Here is a 22431-nt window from a genome sequence, read left to right as displayed (position 1 = left end):
TAAATTCAAGAAAATATGCAAAATTAAAAACAAAAAATCTCTGGCGTTTTTATGGTTGAGATACAATTTTGCAGGTTTTTCTTTCTGCCCTCCAAACTTGTCACTCCAAGGCATTGCCTTAGTTGCTTAGTGGATTTTGACAGCCCTGTCTGTAATTATATATGGGCATTTCCAAGGAGCTCTAGCATTCATTGCAATAGCCTACACTAATATTCACAACCAGTCTATTAAATTAAATTGCTGAAGGGTCAAAGCTAGATACTTTTATGATATCCCCAAATATAGCAGAGAACCAACAAACAAAAAGTAGTTCCAAAATTTACCATCAGGAGCTTTGTAAACACCAAATGCATGGAATTTGTATATTACACAACTAGGCAGGTGACAGGAGGGTTTAAAAAGATGGACATGGAATTTTTAACTTTCATTCTTGTTGTTAATACCATCTTCACAGTGATGGCACTAACCTTGTCCCAACATGCTTTGCTCATCAAGCTGTACTACTTAAACAATTGCAGTGCTGTTGCTGCACTCTACGGATTTCGTTGCCTGAACAAATGTCAACAAGGTCTACTATCTCCATGTGCTCTGCAATGAATGATTTGTCTTTTTGAACAAACAGGATCATTGGGAGTTAGACCTGGCAGATGTCACAAACCAATCAGTTCATGAGAAGTGAATGAAGTTGCTACTGCCGTTGTAGAGCAGGCCATGAATAACAGTTTTGGTTTATGCAGTGAAAATGTATCAAGAGACATGGATGTGCCTTACACAACTGTCTGGAAATTTCTATGGAAGATTCTGCATATCTATCCAATCAAGATAATCCTGACACAGGAGTAGCACCTGCACGACTTTGAAAGATGACTGTCATTCATCTTAACATTCCTTGGTTGAGTGGAGTTAGACACTGTGTTGCTGTGAATGATTTTGTGTGGAGACTTTCACCTCAACAGAACTATGGCAATTGTGAATACCCACAATTGTCATGTATGGACCACACAAAACTCGCCTGCAATTCAAAAAATTCTTTTGCATTCATCCAATGTTAGTGGCTGGTGTGGGTTTACAGCTTCATTTATTATTGGGCAATTCTTTTTCAAGGACATTTGTCAGTTGGGTGCTGTGACCTGCTTAGTTATTACTGAGAGGTATCATGATATGATAAACAATTTTGTTGTGCCACAGTTACAGCAGCACCTGTGCATGGATTCAGTCTTTTCATGCAGGATGGAGTCCCTCCACACAACAGCCGATCTATACAGGAGGATCTTTGCGAACATTTTATGGAAGCCAGAATGATTGATCAGCCATTTATTTCCCACTGCATGGCTGCCTTGTTCACCTGATCATCCCTGTGACTTCTGACTCTGGGGATTTCTCAAAGACAGGGTTCATCAGAATCACTCTGATAAAACAGAAGGAATAGCTAGAGGCTGCTGTACTCAATGCAAGGGAAAACTGCAAAGAGGACTGTTCCAAAGAGGACATTCTTTGTTCTGGCTTCATCTTGTGATTGTGCTGATGCACTGCTAATGACCAGTTGGTTTCTGGTCAAAATATTTGCAATGATAAAAATTATTATTTATTCTTGTGAATTCGTGTCTTTAATAAGCTTTGTTATATCACAAGTGTCATTAAAAACTCAACCTTGAGGTTAGTTTTAGTGATTTTAAGTTAAAAAAAAAATAATGCAGAAACATTTCTACATTAAAACAGCTTCTTATTTGAAAATTTTTTTTTCTAATAGAATCCAACACACACACACACACACACACACACACACACACACACACACACACACACACACACACACACACACACACACACACACACAAAATATAAGCTATAATATCCTTACCTTCATCATTAAGTAATTCATCAAGTTTTTCTTGGATTAATTTTTTTTGAGATTTCATACCAGTTTCAATTTTTTCTCTGATTATTTGCCGCGCTTCCTTTAATGCAGTCATCAGCTGTCCTATATATAAAATATTTGATGCTGATATCAACATAATAATTTTCATAAAAATGATTAAACAATTTTAGGCAGAAGAGATTTTCATCAATATGCATTACTTAGGATAAGGCAAAACATTGTAAACGAGTACAGGTAACCCTCATATAACGTGGATGTTAGATTCCACAGAAATGCCACGTTATATAAATCGAGTTATGCGAGGCTCAGATCACATAGAAAAAGTAGGGTTATGTTCCGAAATCGTTTTTTTAATTATATAAACAACAATGACATATTCAATAAAAATATTTTTATTTAATTCAGGTAATTCATGCAAGTTAAAAAAACATATAAACTATGAAACAAATACATAGTATAAACTTATTAAAATACAAATTGTACTTAAACGTCATTGCACATAATGCATAAATGTTTTAGGCAAAATAAAATAAAGTGCATAATTTAATCGTCATCACTGTCTTCAAAAGGAACATTTTGTAGATGTTCTTTATTTACGAGTGGCCAGACGTCATCACTTGAAATCTCTTGGACATAATTTGTATAATTCTCATTGCGTACGTCAGTTGGTTTAGTTATCAAGAAGTCAGTAATAAGACCTTGCTTACCACTATGCTGAAAATTTTTATTAAGTTCATAACATGGAGCTAAACAAATATCCAACTGTCTCGTGAATTTTCCCGGAGTGCTCCATTGACGGATCATTCTCCATAAAATAACTTTCTTTCTTGCCAAGTCCAATCCTTCTGCTAATTTCTTTAAACTGAATTGTTTAACGGATTCATCACAATCATTGGCAGAACTTTGTCTGCCATTTGATTCGACGTCATCTATTAATTGTACCAGTTCCTCCTCATTTAAATCTGTTTTCCCATCCATTAATTCACTAATTTGGTTTTCAACCATATCAAAAGTTCTCTAAGTGGCCATTACTATAAAAATAAAATTTTTACATAAAAAAGCATTATATATTGCATGTAACTCATCATAAAATAAAGTGCTCAGCTTGAGGACACACAATTTTTATGCGTTTTCCTGGCAGAAAACGAAGACAACTTTCAACAATAAACACTTTATACGGTAAACAATTGACGTACATAAAGGGTATTCCCCTAATATAAATTCGCTACTTATAACTACATGCGCGATATGGGCAGATGCAAATTTAATGAAGATAAAATTTGGTTTTTAAGTGGCACAGTGAAAAATATATGAAAAGATAAAGAGTTACAACAATTTTTAGGCCGTGTTTTTATCGAAACCACATTGCATAGGTACTGCGTTGAACAAGGGTTACTACAATTTGTAGACCACGTTATACAAAGGTTACCTGTATTTATTCAACTCAGCTGTCACCCTATTATAAAAAGTTAATAGATTACTAAAGCATTAACTACCCTTCACAAATCCATGCTGTCTCTCATACAGTATCATATTCTTATCCATCTAGTCCCGAATTCTCTTTTGACCAAGTACTGAACTTTTCAAGTACTTTTTCATCAGGGACGGGAAATGGATATCCGGAGATGAGTAGTGTGATGGGAGAGAATGACGAGCAAAATATGAATGAGAAAATAAGAGTCGGGAGTGTGGAAGGCGTGAATGACTGAAGTTTTCAGAGATGGACTGGATTGGGAGAATGAATGGCGAGTAAGAGTGATTAACTTACAGAGAAGGATAAATGAACTGAAAGAAGAGGTGAAATGTCTTGTGAATGAGAGAGTTTTGGGAATGCTAGAAGAGGAGAGAATAGAAACAGTAGAAGACAGGAAGTGAGAGAGTTATGGGAATGACAGAGGTGGGGAGAATGGAAACAGTCAAAGAGAGGAAATGAGAAGAATGCGAGGGAGTACTGGATCCAGGGATAGAATGATGTCAGGACAGCAGGTAAGAAGGGGAACACAGAGAGAAAGGGTTAGAGGAGAGAGAGTGAGGGATGCAGGTGAACAATCAAGGAACAGAGTGGTAAGAGGTGTGATGTATGGAGACTTGATGATCGCTGGTGTGCAAGATAGGATGCCAGAGGTGTGTTTGCCTGGAGGGACGATACAAAATGTGGCTATAGCAATTAAGAGGGGTGAAAGGATTGATGAAATGATGTGATGGTGGGCACAAATGACATGAGAGGCAATGTAAATCGAGCAGCAAGAGATCCGAGATTCTTGCTTGAGGTTGTGCAAAAGAAAACGCAGACAGGAAAGATTGTGTGTGTTGCCCAGGTATGATAGTGATGGACTGAGCAGAAAAGCAGTAACACTGAATAGCATAATAGAGGATTGGAATATGTGCATGCTTGGAGGGCATTTGAGGACAGAAGAGAACTGTATGTGAACTACTTGCATTTGAATGAGGAAGGACGAAGGCATCTGGAGAGATTGCTGTTTTCTGAACGAGTCAGCGTGTCAATGCAGGGAAACTAGAATTCCCAGGGTGGATGGTAGCAGGGGTGGCCTCTTGTGAGAATGGGTGCTTGGGGAAAGGGGGACGACATCAGGTAACATCGAGTCGGGGGGGGGGTGAGAGGGGGACAATGATAGATATAGAAGCAGTGACATTTTTATGCTCTATACTAATGCCAAGAGTATGCGAAATAAAGGAGATGAATTGGTGGCACTGATAGTATCAGCCTGGCCAAAGATTATTGGAATCACTGAGACGTGGTTGATGGAGGATGATATAATAACAGGAATTGAAGTGACAGGGTATAGCATTTTACAGCAGGCTAGAAAAAGAAACTGGTGGTGAAGTACTGCTTATGATAAGTGATGACTTATGTCCTCTGGGCAAGACCAGATATTTAGTGGGATGTTGCTACAAGCCAAGGAGCACAGAAGGTAGGGAGCAGATGTTCAGGCAGTTGAGCTTGGCAAGTGCAAGAAGAATGATTGTTATGGAAAATGTATATAGTAATAAGGGCATGGAATTTTTAGAATTCTTAAGGAACAAGTGTCTCAGGCAACATGTAATAGAGGGAACAGGAGGATCAAGAGTTTGGATTTGGTCATAGCATCAGAAGAGTAGATAATAACTGGGATGACATCTCTCCCACCAGTTGGAGAGAGTGACCATGTAGTTTTGACTTGGAAGATGAATAGATATGCAGGTGTATCAAAGAAAAGGGAGCATATGTGAAATTATAAGGCAGGTGATTATAATAATCTTAGGTATCAACTAGGGGCCAGGATATCATTAGTGCTTGGGAAATTGTGAAGGAATATTTGTTAGCAGCAATAGTAAGCTGTATTCCATGAGTGAAGAAGCTGACACAATTTGGTGTAAAGTGGATGACAAACAACATCAAACAGGAACTGCAGTTGAAAAAAGAGATATAAGGAGACATGTGAAGATAAGATGCATGAAGAATATAAGACACAGGCCAGGAGAGCAACTAGTATGGTAAGGAAGGCGAAACTGGAATATGAGAAGAGATTGGCCCTAAGATCCAAAGAAAATCCTAGGGAATTTTTTAGCTATGTGGTGGTCAGCAGGAGGAGAATTGATTGTGGAAGAATGACAGTATGGGATAAAAATGGGAACAGAGTGACTGATGCAGAGGACATAGTGGAGTTGTTCAATAAACACTTTATTGGAGTATTTCATCCTGGAGAAGTAAGTTTTAATACTAGAGGGATAAGGCAGGTTCAAGTGGTGCAAGTTCAGGTGCAAGAGAAGAGTGTGTTCCAAATAATGAGTACCCTGGATGTCAGTAAATCTGTGGGACTGGATGGTATTTCACCATGGGTTTTGAGAGAATGTGATAAAGAACTGACAGCTTCGTTGACCTGGTTCTTCAATAAAAGTCTGGCTGCAGGAAAAGTACCCAAGGAATGGAAGGAAGTATGATAGTGCCTCTGTCTTGGAGAAATTAGTGAGGAACTATATACAGCATTTGGCAGATGAAGGTAATGTTATCTGTGAGAAGCAACATGAATTTGTTAAGGGGCGCTCTTGCTTTAGTAATATGATTGCCTTTTATAATAAAGTGACAAGAGCAGTTGATGGGGGTAAGGCATCTGCTATTTTTTTTGGATTTCGCAAAGGCATTTAACAGGGTGCCACACGATACACAACTCTCTGGGACCTAGTAACAGGTCCGAGAGAATTGTGTATGGCGGGGCAATATCAAGGAAGCAGAAGGTTACAAGTGCTGTTCCACAGGGCTCAGTACTGGGACCTGTATTGTTTAACCTTTATATCAAGGACATTATCAATGGATTGCAAGGGGATATTCAGTTGTTTGCAGATGATGATGTGAAGCTGGGAAGGGTTATCAGTAATAGTGCACATGTGGCATCCCTGCAAAAGGATTTGAATAAACTAGACAGATGGGCAAATGAGTGGGGGTACCAGTTTAATGCAGCAAAATGTAAGGTCTTAAAGTTTGGGATCCATCAATAGGAGGATGCATACTCGATTGGAGTAGCTATACTGGAGAAAGTATGGGAGACAAGAGATCTGCAGGTGATGATTGATAGAAAAATGAAATTCAGGGAGCATATTGCAAAGGTGGTGAAGGTAACCCAGAGGATTGCTGCAATACTGAGAAGGACATTGACCTGCAGAGATAAAAGAGTTATCATTCCGTTGTATAAGACCCTGATCAGACCACACTTAGACTATTGTTCTCAGATTTGGTCCCCAGGATTTGAAGGGGATAAATTAACTGTGGAAAGGGTACAGAGGCTGATAACAAAGATGGTTTCAGGACTGTATAATGTCAGTTACGAGGATCGATTGAGGGAACGTGGGCTGCAGAGGTTGGTGGATAGAAGAAGGAGAGGTGATATGATCGAGACTTTTAAGCTGTTGAGAGGCAGTTACAGGATAGACATTGGGAAGTACTTTCACTTGGTGGAATGGTGGGAAGGAGTGATGACAAGGAGCCACCCCTGGAAGTTATGAAAGGAAGCTGTGAGCAAGAGGGTGAGGAGGTTTCTTTGCATGGAGGGTGGTTGAACCGTGGAATGCATTGCCTGAAAGAGTGGTTAGAGAAAGAAACAGTATGATAAACTTTGTGTTCCCTAAAAACGACACAATGAGTCTTTTGACTCCATGGAGACCTGGATAATAATAATTTTACTACTGCTCCTGAAATACTGATTGGTCTATAATTTGTTACCACAGAACAGAATTATTTTGCCCTCCTTCCACTCTCTCTCTTGGGGCTTTGCTAGAGCTGAGAGTTAAATTAAACAGTCTAGTTAAAGGCATTGTCACTTCCCTTGAATAATTCTCTTAAAATGCAAGCAATATCCCATGTAATTCAAAAACCCCTACCTTCATATGAGATAAACTAACTCACCTTCAAATTAACAGTCTTATCTATTGGGACTGAACCAAGGACCCGACGTGTGTAAAGCACATGTGATACCCACTACACTGTGATAATACTCTCAGTGCAGTGGTTACTACAAATAAATTGGTTAATAAAGAAATATGTATATTTATTTTATGTTGTTTTATTTTTTCAGATAGCATCTTTTCTGGGAGCAAATTTTTTTTGCTCTGTTTAATGCATACTGAAAAGATAAATGCTGGTGCCAAGTGAGGGTGATGATTCATTTGCTTCAACAAAAAGTTTAGGAATAAGTGATGCTGTGATTCATCAGTTGCAATTTGAACTGCCTGATTGTGAACAGTAGTGAGGTCTACCATCAGTGCGAGGTCTTTGGCAGAAGTTGAGACATAAGACCCATAATGAAGTTATGACTGGATAAGTGCATGATACAGACAGGACAATAAACATTGGTCAGCAATCCTAAGAGGAGGAACATAGAGTTCACAGCTCTCCAAAACTCATTCCTTAGCTTTATTTTTCATGTGGTGATATACCAGTTGTTGGTGAAATATGAGTCCCAGGAACTCTGTCTCTTCACAACCAGATTTATTCTTTGCCCTAGTCTTAGCTCTGGGGCACAATGATGGCATGATTTTAATAGATTTTTGCAGCATTTGTAAAAATGTAACACAAACTGTCTTCTAAATGAATATTCTACACTATTTGCTATTACTGCCTTGGAAGAAATATACTCAATAACTTACTGTTGTTGCCTTTCTATGATTCTCATGTTACATGAAGGATAAAGGATCACGAACTCATCAACAGTGTGGTACTATTTGCTTTCCATAAGAAGTGTTTTGAAACCAGTGTGGTACTCAATATAGTCTTTCTTCACATATCCTCACAAAAATACCATTAACAGCCAAAAGATTACAAGAATATCATTCAATACCATACATTAGGGATCAGAAAAAAAAAAAACACTATATAAACACAATATTAAGGCAACCTTCAAAACATCCTGCAAAATTAAGAAATTTACTCAGCTCATCCAAAGATCCTCTTCCATACTTTGCCCATCCAGGGGTTTACAAAATTCAGTGCACCTGAACCTATTATACATAGAATAAACAGGACGCATCATGCTAATAAGAAAAGATGAACATAAACGACACATTAAGTTCCTCCACTATGGTAAAACAGGGCTGTCAGACCATGCACTTCACACATGTCACAGAGTTAACTGGAAAGGAAATAAAACCTGGTTTGAAAGAGTGTTCAAAGAAGCCTGTGAAATGCTGAAACATGACTGAAATCTAAATAAGAATGATGGATTAATAATTCCAAGAATCTGGAGGACCCATTCTCATGCATACCTGATGATCTTAACAAAGGTCAAAATGTCTAGTGTGTTGTGCCTGAAACGGTAGTTACTGCCATAATTCTAGAGAATGAATTTCATTTGGTCCTACATCAGCCTGTTGTAAAGTTCCAAGCCATTCAAAGTAAATGCAATTTGATGTTTTTTCTGCTTTGCTTTTTTTAGGGTAAGGAACTTGAGATGGAGAGATAGAGCTGATGTTTTAAAACTCCTCCTGAGAGTATCTTAGCTGCTTATAGATAAGCAATTATACATCCAATGTGTTTCCAAGATTAAAAGTGGGTAGTAAATCTGCTCTTCATTTTCAGGATTTTATCACAGCCCTTGTTGGTATTGGTTTAACTGGTTAAAGCACATACATATTGGATCAAAGAGTCCTTTCGGTTCTAATGATGGATATATCATGCTCGAGCCTGAACGAATTTCGAAGCAATCAGATTTGTTGCTGTAGGTTATCTCTGGAAAATACCCCAAACTATGTTATGAGATTTTTCAACAGCTGTGCATTCAGTATTAAAGCATGGCTTAGGAAAGGTGGAAGCTTCTATTATACAATTAATGCAATTTACAGTATCACTGATGGAAGATGAGCCATCTCTCCCAGGATCAAGTCTGATAAGAAGGAAAAAGTGAATCAGTCAGCTTTTTTTTTCTTCTGTTTTATATCATGACATCTATGATGGTATGCATCATTGCCCACATAAAAGAGTGGATATCATGGGAAAATGATCACTTTCATATAGGTTAGCTATATCCCACTTAAATGGTGGAAAGAAAGAAGGTGAACAACAGAAAGATCATAGGTTTTAAATATGCCTCTTTTTTGGGAGAGCCTTAATGTCATTGCATTAAGGCTCTCCCAAAGTTTTGGCAAAATACATGCCAATCCATTGAAGGGATGCTTCCATTATTGGTGTCACGAGGTCTTGTTTTTGTCAGTCTTTTTCAATTTTTCCTTTTTGGAGAATTGTGGACAGTTCACTTTCATCCAGGATACTGAATATTTTTATAGTTTAATTTTTTTTTTGGAGGTACAGCAATATCCATCCCGTCTACTAATAGGTCTCTGGAGGCAGATGCTTAATTCTTTGGGGTTCTTATTCCAAAACTTTTCTTACTAGTGGATTTTTATGTAGTGGTGCACTTTCAAGGCCTGAGATCATATTCCATTTTTTTTCTCTCATATTCATTCTGTTGAGATTGTGAACATCCTCTCTTATTTATTTTTAACTATTACCTTCTCAGCATAAGAGGGTTTTCCAGTACATGTTGTGGTGATGGTGGTATACTTCCACTTTGCCTCCTAATAGAATGTTCTACTAAGCCTTGATATTTTAATCTTTCTTATCCTTCCACCTTTGGCATGCGTCAGAGTAGCCTAGATTTCTTTCTTACAGTAAGTGTGCCGTTTGGCACTCTTCATTCTTTTTATTGCTGCATCAGACACAGATGGCAGAGTAATGATGGGCAGTCTGGGCATGACTACTCGTCATGACTCTTCGAGTTCCAGAATAAGTGCCATTCATTCAGCATAAGTGCAGTATTTCTAGCATTTGAAGCACAACAAATGATTTGGGATGTAGAGTCTGATGACAATTGAAACACCTTACTCTCACTTATGGTAGAAGTTTTGGGGTGCTAAATGTAAGGATGATGTTCCTGTTCAGTACCAGAATGCCTATACATTTCTTTCAAGCCATAAGCAGAACTGAATAAGAATTCTTATGCAATTCTTCTTATGACTGTCAGTCCTTGATTTTTTAACATACTGCAAATCTCCTCACCAGGAACATTAAAGCAGTGACATGCTGATATCACACCTCAGGAAAATTTGAAAGTTTTGTAGGGAGTTACTGTAACTGAAATTCATCCCCCCCTCCATACCAATGATGTTGCATGAAAGTTGATTTGAGTGTTTCTGACAAAATGTTCAAGAGATATTTTAGTTTCACTAACTTAATGGGTTTTGTGGAATACAGCCAACTCATATAAACCATTCTGGATAAAGAATGATATCATTTTCCAAAATGGATGTTCACATATTGCATGAATAATAAGCAAACATGATAATTGTAGATATTTTGGATTTTTTTTGCTTTTTGTTCTTACTACTGGCCAATATGCTAATTGTTTTTGTACTGGATTGGGGCTTATTGAGGGCCTGTGTTAAATCTGAGGTTGAAAGGCTCACTTTCAAAAGAATTCAATGCCAAAGCTCCCTTATGCATCATGGAAACACAGGGATTCTCATTATCCCATAAGCAATGGCTGCATTCTAAGTGGAATGCTAGGGTTATCTTGAATACCAAGCACCACAGAAAGACTTGGAGCTGTTTCCTTTGACTATGATCTGGGGACAGGATCCTGGACAGGACATCCAGGACTGTCCATTATGCTAAAGAAAGAAGAGCCAAGCAGTGCACAACTATTAGACTCCTTTTCCATATGTGCAAGTCGCAGTGGATTTTACATATTTTAAGACATATAATTTAAAAACAAGCAGAGTGATACAGCAAACGAGAAAATGGGGAATTGAACATGGAGACTTACATGTGCCTATGGTTCCAATAGAAGGTTCTACTAAGGAAGAAGAAGTGAAGGAAGTTTTTACATCATTAGAGAAGGCAGATGACACAAAGAAAAAGTTGGTCCTGGTCAGATCTTAACAGTAGAATTGGAAATGAATGCACAAGACATACAGAAAAGCTTACAGAAAACTTGAGAGAAAAGAGCAGAGCTAATAATAATGGTTCTTGTTCAGGACATGTACTGGGCATTACTAATACTTTCCAAAATAAAGATGTGCACAAATTCACACATCAAAAGTGATATATGGTTGAGTGCTTAGCATATCTGCTCTCCATCCAAAAGGCTGCAGGTTCGAATCCCGCCGTGGGAATGGATATTTATGATTGTCTGTGAAAATACTAGTGGTGTGGTGGACAGTAGATGGTGTTGGTGTAGATGATGTTGTTCGCTGTAGTTGGTGGAGGGTAGTGCCCTCCCTCAATGAGTCCTTGGACTCCTTGGAGATGTCATGTAATAATAATAATATCTTCACAATGATTCACGATATAAGATATACAGGGGATTTGAAACGGGAGGGATGATCACCATTTCATAGTATTCAAAGTTGGGATGAGTTATGAGGAGTAGAGCAGATGCTGTAGCCTTACAAGAAGACTCGAATACACTGAGTGAATGGGCACAGGAGTGGGGGGGGGGGGTTGCCAGATTAATGTTGCAAAATGTAAGGATTTAAAATTTGGAAAGCAAAAATGGGATGTAGAGTTTACATTTGGTAAGAGTAGGTGGAGGAAATAGATCTTGAGGTGATGGTGGATAATGATCTGAAATTTAGAGGATACACTGCCAAAATTATGAGGACAACACAATGAATTCCAGCAATAGTGTGGAAGACAATGACTTGTAGAAGTAAAGAGATTCTGGTTCCACTGCATAAGGCATTGATTAGGCCACGTATGGACTACTGTGCACAGATTTGGTCACCTGGTTTTCAAAAGAAAGAGATATTAGAAAGGGTCCAGCGGCAATTGACTAAAGTAGTTTCTAGTCTCAGGAATGTTGAGTATGAAAGGTTGAGAAGATGAAATTTACAGAGTCTAGTGGAGGAAGAGGGGTAATATATATTTTATATGTGCAGTTTTCACACAAAAGGTTATTGTAATCCTATAGTACATTTATACCGAGGGTGGGACAGGAATTTTTTTGCCATAATGTTACACACACACACACACACACTTTTTTTTTTTTTTTTTTACATAATCTGGAAACCCTGCTCTAGAGACCAAACATGGAACTTTTTCAAGCCACTTCAGGCATCCAGGGAGGTGGTCTCATACTAGGTGATGAAATTCATCTCCCACCTAGAAACAATTACAAGCATCCATGCCAACAGTGTGATTCAAACCTGCAACCTGTTGGTTGGAGATCAGATACACTAACCACTCGGCCAACCAGGCCAGCAATATGGTAGAGACATACAAGTTGTTAAAAGGTTGTTATAGGATTAATATTGAAGAGATTTTTCATAAAATGGTGGGAAAACAAGTGGTCATTTCAAAAAAAAAAAAAAAACATGCTTCTCAAGGGATTGAGCAGCAAGTTTTTTGAATGAAGAGTTGTGAATGATTGGAATGCATTGCTTGAAAGTGTAGTGTCTGCAGAGAATTTGAATGTATTTATGGCACAGTATGATGAGCTATGTGTATGACAAAGGGACCTCCCACAATGAGTCTGAGTCCATGGGCATCTTGGGATAATAATAAATGATAAATTATGCCAAGCAATACATAGTGTACATCTCAAGGAAGCTTAAACACATCCTGAATTTGTACAGCAAATCCCTATCCCATACATCGCTGGCATCTTGGAGACCACTGCAAAGATACAGTTTAGTCCTTGCATTCTTCTTATGTACAACAAAATATCCTCATGGTTACCATCAATGAAAGAGAAACAGCCCCTCTCTTCCTGTCTGGAATTTAACAGGTGCAATGTGATTGCCTCCTTTCATACTTTAGACAAACAGGATGTTTAGATGAAAAATGACTACAGGAATAGCAATCATATGAACAACAATAAACCTGAAAAATCTGGCATTGCACAGCATAGGGGTGGACACTGACTGTAATATCCTTTGTTCCAATACTCACTTTTTTACATTGGTGCCAGCTTAGGTTCGAGTGATTATTTAATGAAATTGACGAAGCATTTCTACACTATTCAAACTTAAATCAGAATGACTGTCTATCCACAGCCAAGATTTAGGTATCTCATCCTTATAAACAGAAAGCAAGTGTACTCCTCCCCCCCTTTTTTTTTAAATTAAATGCATAGTGCTCTGTCATTAAATCATGTCATTCATCTAATTTTTTTTTTATTTTATTGTATTTCAAAGTTAATTATTTTAATTTTAGTTTTGCCTTAATAGCAATCTTGTTTTATTTTGTAACTATCCACATGGTGACACTCTGCATGTTGTTCAGTTTATAAATATGATTAATGTCATTTGTTCTAGCTTTACTTTGCAATTATGCTAATGGTCTGTTAGTTTCTGGCTGAAATAAAATTAGTCTTTATTCTTGCGAACACGTGCCTGATAATCATTACTATGTCACAACCGTCATTAAAATTTATATGGAATAACAGTGAAATTAGTCAAAACACTAAACTAGCTGTATACAAGACAGTGTGCAAATCAATTTTAATGTATGGATCTGGGAGCTGGGTTAGATAATTAAGCACTTGATCAAAGACTAGGATTACAGTTATGAGAGTTATGGTAAAAATTAGGGGAGTGAACAGATGATGTCAATGGCAGAACCATATTAAAAATGTGGATATTATGAAGGAACCTGACCTAGTCAGGATTCGAAAATGTATCAGCAGCTTATGTAAAATGTAGTATAGTTATTTTGATCGATGCAACTTCAATCCCAGAAATCGTCACATGTCCTCGTTTCGGATCCATAAACAAAAGAAAAGACAGAACGAACTTTCCACATCTCGTGAAAGTGATTGATACACCGACAAACACATCCAAATTAATAACGCCGATAAACAGCAAGCTAAAGAACAGATGTCCCCCAATCGTGCGTACGTGCTCGACCTGATTTAACCTTTGTGCAAAGGGAACAAAGGTGCCAACTCTGAAGACAGCTAGAAGAAAAACATCAAAATGGAGACAACAGCTGGACCAGAGACTACAAACAAACCAAACTAGTGCAAAAACCAAGTGACACCACTAGTAGCTACCAAGGAGACTAGTATTCGGTTAAGTGTTCTGTTGTTCTAAATCAATAAAGAAAAATGGCATCCACATAATGCAACTAAGTGTTTTGGCTTTTATGATATTTTTCAATAGTGTTCTTTTTCAAAGTTTTCCATAAAGAGATTTGCTAGGGTTGGCGACAGGGAAAGCGGGAGTAGGGGGGGGGGCAGAAAGACACATGACAAATCCTGTTTGTTCCCCATATTTATCCTAAAATATAAAGAACACATGTTCTATGCAATGTTTGAACAGCCTGTGTCCAGCAGAAAAAAATTTGATTGATTACTTTATTGATGCAAAGACAGCAAAGGTCATAAATACAAAGGTTAGAGCAGTACACAAGGTAATAATAAATAGTAATAAAGCAATAAATTAGCAAATAATATGTTCTGTGCAAAATGAAAATTAAAAAAAAAAAAAAACTTATAAATTATACAATGCAGTATCTACACAAAATAGAATTCATAATCAAATGTGCTTATATAAATTAATTCTTTGTAAAAAGTTAAAAAAATAATGCAATTTGAGAGTCTGATAACATCTGCCTGAGTATGTATATGGCTCAGCTAGATTAATAAAAATTTCATTACTCTCGTGTGTGAAGAGTTGGCACTCCACCAGATTATGACAAACGATGAGATGTATGTCCCATTTTTCACATAGGTGGGTCCCATATGGAGCCTAGCAAGAACAGCTTCCTCTGTTCTGTCCCTAGGTTGACTAGACTGCAAATACTAAATTTCAAGCTTACTTTCAGCAATTTTTTGTCAGTGCTTCCTGCCAGAAGCTATCTGAAGTCTGTATATGGGACTGTCAAACAGCACATGGAAAAAAGTATGAGTTGACCTAGCAGCTGCAAGTGCAATCTCATTTCTTTTAATTCCAATGTGGATGGGAATCTAGTGCAAACAAACATTAAAATTAAGAGTTTTCATTTTGTATAACAGTAGTAAAAACTCACAAACACTGGATGTGGATTATATACAGGAGACAAGATTGCCTATAAACAAGTGCAAGCTGAATTCCATGCAACTTTGCTGTATTAATCACTGCAATCAGGTAAGATCTGATGGGATATAGTAATGTCAGGAAACAGAGCAGCACAACAGAGGACTCAGTATCAGTATGATGCAGGTAATGCTGTCAACATTCATGGCAAGAGTCTGTATAATCTCTTTAACACAGATAACAAAAGGATGTATGGCAGACTGATATGCATGATATTGAGCTTCCAAAAGCAGAGAAAAGATATGTCCATGTAGGATGCTCTGGAAGAGACTATTTTTAAGATACAATTAAGAGACAACTGTTTTCATCTAAGTGATAGAGCAGGTTCATTTGCTTCATCATAATGACTTTGAACGGACAGCATGCAAAAAAAAAAAAAAAAAGCACCGGTAGCTATTCCTATATCCTGATGATGGATAGGGTCCAACCATTGGAGCATACTCTCCCTTGCACAACTGTAAACCTGGGAACCATAATCAAGATTTGACTGTACAAAGTGGAGAGAAAAAGGACATCAATCAGCATCCCATTATGTAGAGAACAGAGTGTGAAGAATATTCAACTTTTTTTTTTTTTTTTTGCACTTGTTCTTAGGTTAATGAATGTGTGTAAGGAATGTAAGCTTTCTGTCAAAGACGAGTCCCAAGAATTTGGTCTCTGGTGCTACTGAAATAATACTTTGTCCCATTTTTAAATCAGGAACTGAGTGAAGGATATGTTTTCGACAGAAGCGTGCACAGTTTCTTTCTGCTGAAAACCTGAATCCATTACTGGATCCATGAAGAGACATGATCAATTGCTTGTTGAAGTTGTCTTTCAATTAACCTTATAGTTCAGGGTTGACAGTAAACTGTGAAGTCATTCGACTTAAAGAGTATTGTCTACTATGGGAGGAAGCTGTTCAGAGATCGAATTAACTTTGAAGGAGTGTCACTCTTGTGAGGGTTCCCTTAAAAATTTGAGGATAAACAATTCATGCTGAAAGGATTTTGATTTTCTGTTTTGTGCAAGAGTTACACACCCATTATGGAGCCATACATGATCTCCCTGGCAAGCAATGAATGTGCTTGGGAGAGGAACTCCAGAGTTGCTCCAGATGCTATACCGCCACAACAAGTCTTGTGCCCCAAGTCCAGACCATAGGATGGGAAACTTACTAGCAAACACTGCTGACCCTTGCAGGCAAGCTCACTAGTTGATTAATCCTGGCTAGGTATCCAGGACTGCCCATTTTGCCTGAAGCAGAGGCCAAAGTAGTGTAAGATTACCAAGATCCCCCTTTCTGGATGTTCACAAGTTTACATGTTCAATCCATTTTTGTCTATAATTGTTTTAGATTTTCTTCTATTGATTTTGTTTTTAGCTCTTTTAAAATGTCTTTGTTCTTTTTTTAATCTAATAATGTGCATTTTGCAGTTCTTCTCATAAATCTCATTTAACTTGATTTTATTCTTTGTTTATCTTGTTTGTTTATTGCCCAAATTTCACCATCATATAATAATGTGGGCACTACTAAAGTATTGTATATTTTCAAGCGTGTTTCTTTTTGTATTATACAGTAGTATCTCGCTAATCTGAACCTCTTTAGTCCGAACCCTCCAGTAATCCGAACTGCAATTTGAAAGAAAAAAAAAGTTTTATTTATTATGTATTATTATTTTGTGTGCTATAATTTTTATTTAATAATTATTATTTTAACTATTATTATTTATTTTATTATTATTACAGTACGGTATTTCTTTTTTTCATACTGTCGATTGTATGGTTACACTGTAGGCCTATTTTGATTTATTGCATGTTCATGTTTGCTTTTTTTTATACTGTACAATATGTACCGTATTGTCGGCATGAATCACAGTTGTCGAGCGTCATGAAAAAAAACCGTGGCCTTCTAGAATTTACGAAGATAATTATGGTGATACACAAAAAGCGGAAATTCAGAACGGGCATAATTTGGTTAAAAATATAAATTGAAATGTTGAAATTTCACAAACATATGTCACGGAATGGATTACAGGCAGAACCGAAAGTGAATTCGAAATCAAATCAGATGCTTAAATTATAAATATGAAGCTACAGAATGAATTAGCAGACGATGATGACGATAAAGAATTCGAAGAAAAAAAAAGTAAAACAGGAAGAAGCAGTTGACAGTTTTAATGTGTGTATAGAATGAGCTAAGCAGAATGATACGTCATTCCACCAAATTTTATTGCTAATGTAGCTCCGAGAAGAAGCATTCGAAAAAAGTTTAGCTTCCAAGAAGCAAAAGAAAATCAGTGACCTTTTTACAAAGAAATATAAAAAAAAACTTTTTTTGTGTTATTTTGTGAAACTTTTTTTTTGCGTGTTGTGTACAAGAAAGTGATATTTTTTTTTACGTAAATTAAGTTATGTACTGAACTATGCAATTTTATTAAATCATAATCCTCAACAATACAGGTACATACAAACTAAATTTTTTACTAAAATAAACTTGTGTACTGTATTATTTTTTAAGTTTTATATTACAGTACAGTAGCATTTTTTCTATCAGTTAATTCATTTATTTACAGAATTCAATTGATGTACCATTAGAATCTGATTATTTTTGTCTTAAATGCTAGTTATTGTTGCCTCTTGGGGGAAAATTCGCTAATCCAAACTTTTCACTAATCTGAATGAGCTCGGTTTTTATTAGTTCGGATTAGCGAGATACCACTGTGTTTGGGTTGAGTGTTCTATTTATCAGGCCTATAATCTGTAAAAATTTGAAGTTTTTAATTTTATGTCTTTTTCATATGATATTTCACAACCAAGATAACTGAAAGTATTTATCTGTTCTATTATTTTATTATTAGTAACTATTTTGCTTCTAACTGGAGTTTGTCCACAAAATGCCATTGTTTTAGTTTTATCTATGGAAATTTTCATTCCAAACTGTTTTACTATAATGCATAAATTATATATTGCTCTTTGTAAATTGTCTTCCTTATCTGATATTATTACCTGATCATATGCAAATAATAGCGTATTTATTTTGTTATTCTGGGAAATTTCTATACCATGCTTGTTTAAGGTGTTCCACTGTGTTAATATTTCATTAATGTAAATATTGAAAAGTGTTGGAGACAGAGGGCATCCCTGTCTTACTCCTTGGTTTATGGATTGTTTTTCAGACAACTTTTCATTTATTTTTATATCATTATCTTTATATATATTCAATATTGCATGTAGTAACATATTAGGTATATTTATTCTTTGTAATATAATATTAAACAGTATATATCTTTTTACTTTGTCAAATGCTTTTTCATAATCTATAAACAAAAGATGAGTTTCCAAGTTAAATTCTCTTCTTTTTTCTATAAGTAGTTTTAAACAGAAAGCTGCATCCATTGTAGAGCACCCTTTTCTAAATCCATTTTGACATTCTAACAATATTTTTTCACTGTATATTTTTAGTTTTTCATTAAGTATTCTGCTATATATTTTGTAGCATGTATTCAGTAAACTAATACCTCTGTAGTTAGCAGGTTTTGTTTTATCCCCTTTTTCAAATATAGGTATTACTATGCCTGTATTCCATTCTATTGGTATTTGTCCATTTGTATATATTTTATTTAAAATTTTTAGTAATCTTTGATTAAATTTCCAGCAAATTTATACAGTTCGGAGCTTATCCCATCTTCTCCTGCTGATTTGCAATTTTTTATTTTATTTAGGTTGTTCTTTAATTCTTTCATTGTTATCATATCATTTAAGGTATTTTGTAAGTTTCTGGTGTAATTATTTTTGATGCCAGTATTATCCATCCAAAGATCTGTGAAGTAATCCAAGAATTCTTTTACATCTATTTCACAATTTATATTTGCAGTTTCTGTTATATCTGCATTCATGTGTTTTAGTATTTGTAGACACTGGGTCTTATTTTGTATATGTCATTTTCTAGATATGATACAAATTTTTGCCAGCTTTCTCTGTCTCTCTCTCTCTTTCGGCTATTGCTCGTCTTTTTTAAAAATTCAATTTCATCTTTTGTTTTGCTACTTAGCCATCTTTTAAAAGCCAGCTTTTTATTTTCAATTATTGTTTTTATTTCATTGTCCCGTATATGTAATTTTTTATTTTTATGATTTTTTTGTGTGTTCCTAGACTTTCATATGCTGCTGATGCAATAGTTTCTTTTATATTATTCCATTTCTTCTCAATGTCTTCATTTTCTTGTATTTTTTCTAAGTAGTTACTAATCCTCTGTTGGTATAAATTTCTTATACTTGAATCATTTAGTAGTCTTACTTTGTAATTAGATTTTGTTTCTTTAATTTGTTTATTTTTTTGTATTTTTTGTAGCTAGTTTGGTGGAAATCTTAGTTTTGCCTGTACTAAATAGTGATCTGTGTCAATTTCTAGGCCCTCTTCTAACTTTAACATCAAGGAAGAGGTTTGCTGCTTTTTCATTTGCTATAAAGTAGTCTAGTATTGATTTTTGTCCTCTTACACACCACGTATATTTATGTATATTTTTATGTTTGTAAAATGTATTCATTATTTTTAAATTATTATATATTGTATAATCAATGAGTCACTTTCCATTTTTGTTTACTGTTGGTTCTCCAAATTTTTGTATATTATTGTTAATTTTTTTCATTCCTATTCTAGCATTAAGATCTCCGGCTATAATTATATGGTCTGTTTTATTTAATTTTTCATATATTCCTTGTAACTCTTTGTAAAAGTAATCATTTTCTTCTTCTTTTCCTTCTTCAGAGGCATACACTCCAACAACTGTTAAATTTTCTTTATTTAATTTTAATCGCACTTCTAATATTCTTTCATTCCAGTATGTATAATGAGTTATTTTTGCTTTAATTGATTTATGGATCCAAATCATTACACCAGCTTTTGCATGTATTTGCTTGTCCTCCACTATATATGATATTGTAGTTAGCTGTTTCTTTTATTATTATTATTATTATTCAGGCCTCCATGGAGTCAAAAGACTCATCGCAGGAGGTCCTTCCTAAGAACATAAAGTCTGTCAAGACTCATTGAGGTTCCCCCCCCCCTAAGAAACACGAATAACTTTCCCAGCTTCGCATCATCCGCAAACTGAATACCCCCGACCCTGCAATCCACTGACAATGTCATTGATATAAAGGTTAAACAATATAGGTCCCAGTACTGAGCCCTGTTGTACCCCACTTGTAACCCTCTGCCTTCTTGAAACTGCCCCACCATACACAACTCTCTGATACCTATCGGACAGCCAATCCTGAATCCATTTGACCAACCTGACATCCAGACCCATGTGCTGCAACTTAAATATCAGCTTATCATGTGGCACCCTGTCAAATGTCTCTGCTAAGTCCAAGAAATTGGCAGTATATGTCTTTCCCTCATCCATTGCTCTTGTGTCTTTATTATAAAAGGCTAGTATATTACCCAAACAAGAGTGCCCCTTCACAAATCCATGTTGACTCTCATAGATAACATTATCCTCATCTGCCCAATGCTGTATATGGTCCCCCACTAATTTCTCGAAGATCTTAACTACTGATGACACAAACTGGCCTATAATTAGACACTTCCAATCTGTTACTGCCCTTATGCAATGGCACTAATTTGTTCCTTTAAGTTTCTTTTTTGTTTCTGTAAGAACTGCAAATTCTATATTTTCGTCATTTAAAATTTTATCTATTTCTTCTTCTTTATGTGCTATGCTTCTAATGTTCCATGTAGCATATTTCACCAAGTTTTTCTTTTTTTTTTCATTATATAAAACTATTAAAAAAAAAGTCATTACATTAGTGCCAGTAAAAGGTAATTTACTATTATTATTTGATCTTACAAGTTCACTATGAAGAGATAACTGTAATAAAATAATATTATGGGATAACTTGCCATGTTCTTGCTGTAATCCATATAACTTAAGCTTGTTGGCCTCATGCTGAGCCTTCTTTTTTAATCTGCATGCCCTGTAATAAATATTATATTCATATTTATAATTTTATTGACATCAGCTGTTGGATTGAAATGAAAAATGAATTAAAGGATTTCAAAAATATTTATTATCAAAAATACTTCAAATAATAAAGCATATTACTAATTAATTACTAATTATTGATGCAGAGGAATAAATGTGTGTAAAATATATACGTAAAAAAATGTACTTTGAACATAATACAGAAACCTAATTAAAGAGAATGCCAACTTATCATTTCATCACATTACTGCCAACTTCAAACTTTTAATACTATTCAAGGTGCTGAGGAGTTAATTAACACAAATCTGATTTTGATCACCTATTTTGTTAGATAGGTGATCAAATATAGTACTGCATACAGCAGATCATAGATAACTGCAGAAAATTTGACTGCAGTTATGAAATATATTCCTATTTTAATCCTTTACCTAAGTGTTAAAATTTGTGTGTGATGCATCTTCATGGCTAGTGTACTTTTATATAGAGAATGTTAACTTCACATCAGTTGCTTCAGTGTACTATAATGCAGAAATAATATGGGAGGTGAACCTACACAGACTGGTTTTAACCTTTATTGAGGTCTCACAAGCGGGAGCTAGAACCATGAAGATCTTATTCTTCCTATCATGAATTTTAGGCCAAATGGTCTGTTCCAGGCTCATGCCACCACTTTCTTCGTCTTTCAATTCTTCTTTTTTTTTCATTTACCGTATTTGCTGGCGTATTAGATGCACCCCCTTTTTTGTACATATTTTTTAGGAAAAAAAACTTCATCACTGAATATTATAATGAATTTACAGTATTTCAAATATAAAATAATAAGTAGGTTTACTTTCCACAAATACTTAATCTAACTAGGAAGGAGTACCCATCTTTTAATCTTCTTCGTCAAAACCCAGAAATTCATCTCCAGAGCTGAATGAAGAGACACTTGAAACCTCTTCTAAATCAGAATCTGAGTTCTCATACAACAAATTGTCCTCTGTACCATCCAGTGCATTACTAATGCCACACTTTTAAACGA

At 35.8% G+C, this 22431-nt stretch overlaps 1 protein-coding gene across 1 annotated transcript in view; it reads right to left on the bottom strand.

Moving 5' to 3' along the window:
- Positions 1–22431, bottom strand: part of LOC150095194 (uncharacterized) — a 128592-nt gene that overhangs the window by 5566 nt on the left and 100595 nt on the right. The window contains exons 5-6 of the mRNA XM_090410309.1: positions 21326–21399; positions 1862–1981 (exon numbers count right to left, since the gene is read on the bottom strand). Of these exons, the coding sequence (XP_090266435.1) occupies positions 1862–1981; positions 21326–21399 (194 nt within the window). The remainder of the gene's footprint in view (positions 1–1861; positions 1982–21325; positions 21400–22431) is intronic.

Source organism: Typopeltis vanoorti, chromosome 20, assembly GCF_054136105.1.
Source record: "Typopeltis vanoorti isolate ZY-2024b chromosome 20, IOZ_Tvanoo_1.0, whole genome shotgun sequence".
In the NCBI taxonomy this organism is placed as follows: domain Eukaryota; kingdom Metazoa; phylum Arthropoda; class Arachnida; order Uropygi; family Thelyphonidae; genus Typopeltis; species Typopeltis vanoorti.
Note: the sequence above shows the minus strand (reverse complement) of the source record. Positions and strands in the feature narration are given on the sequence as shown.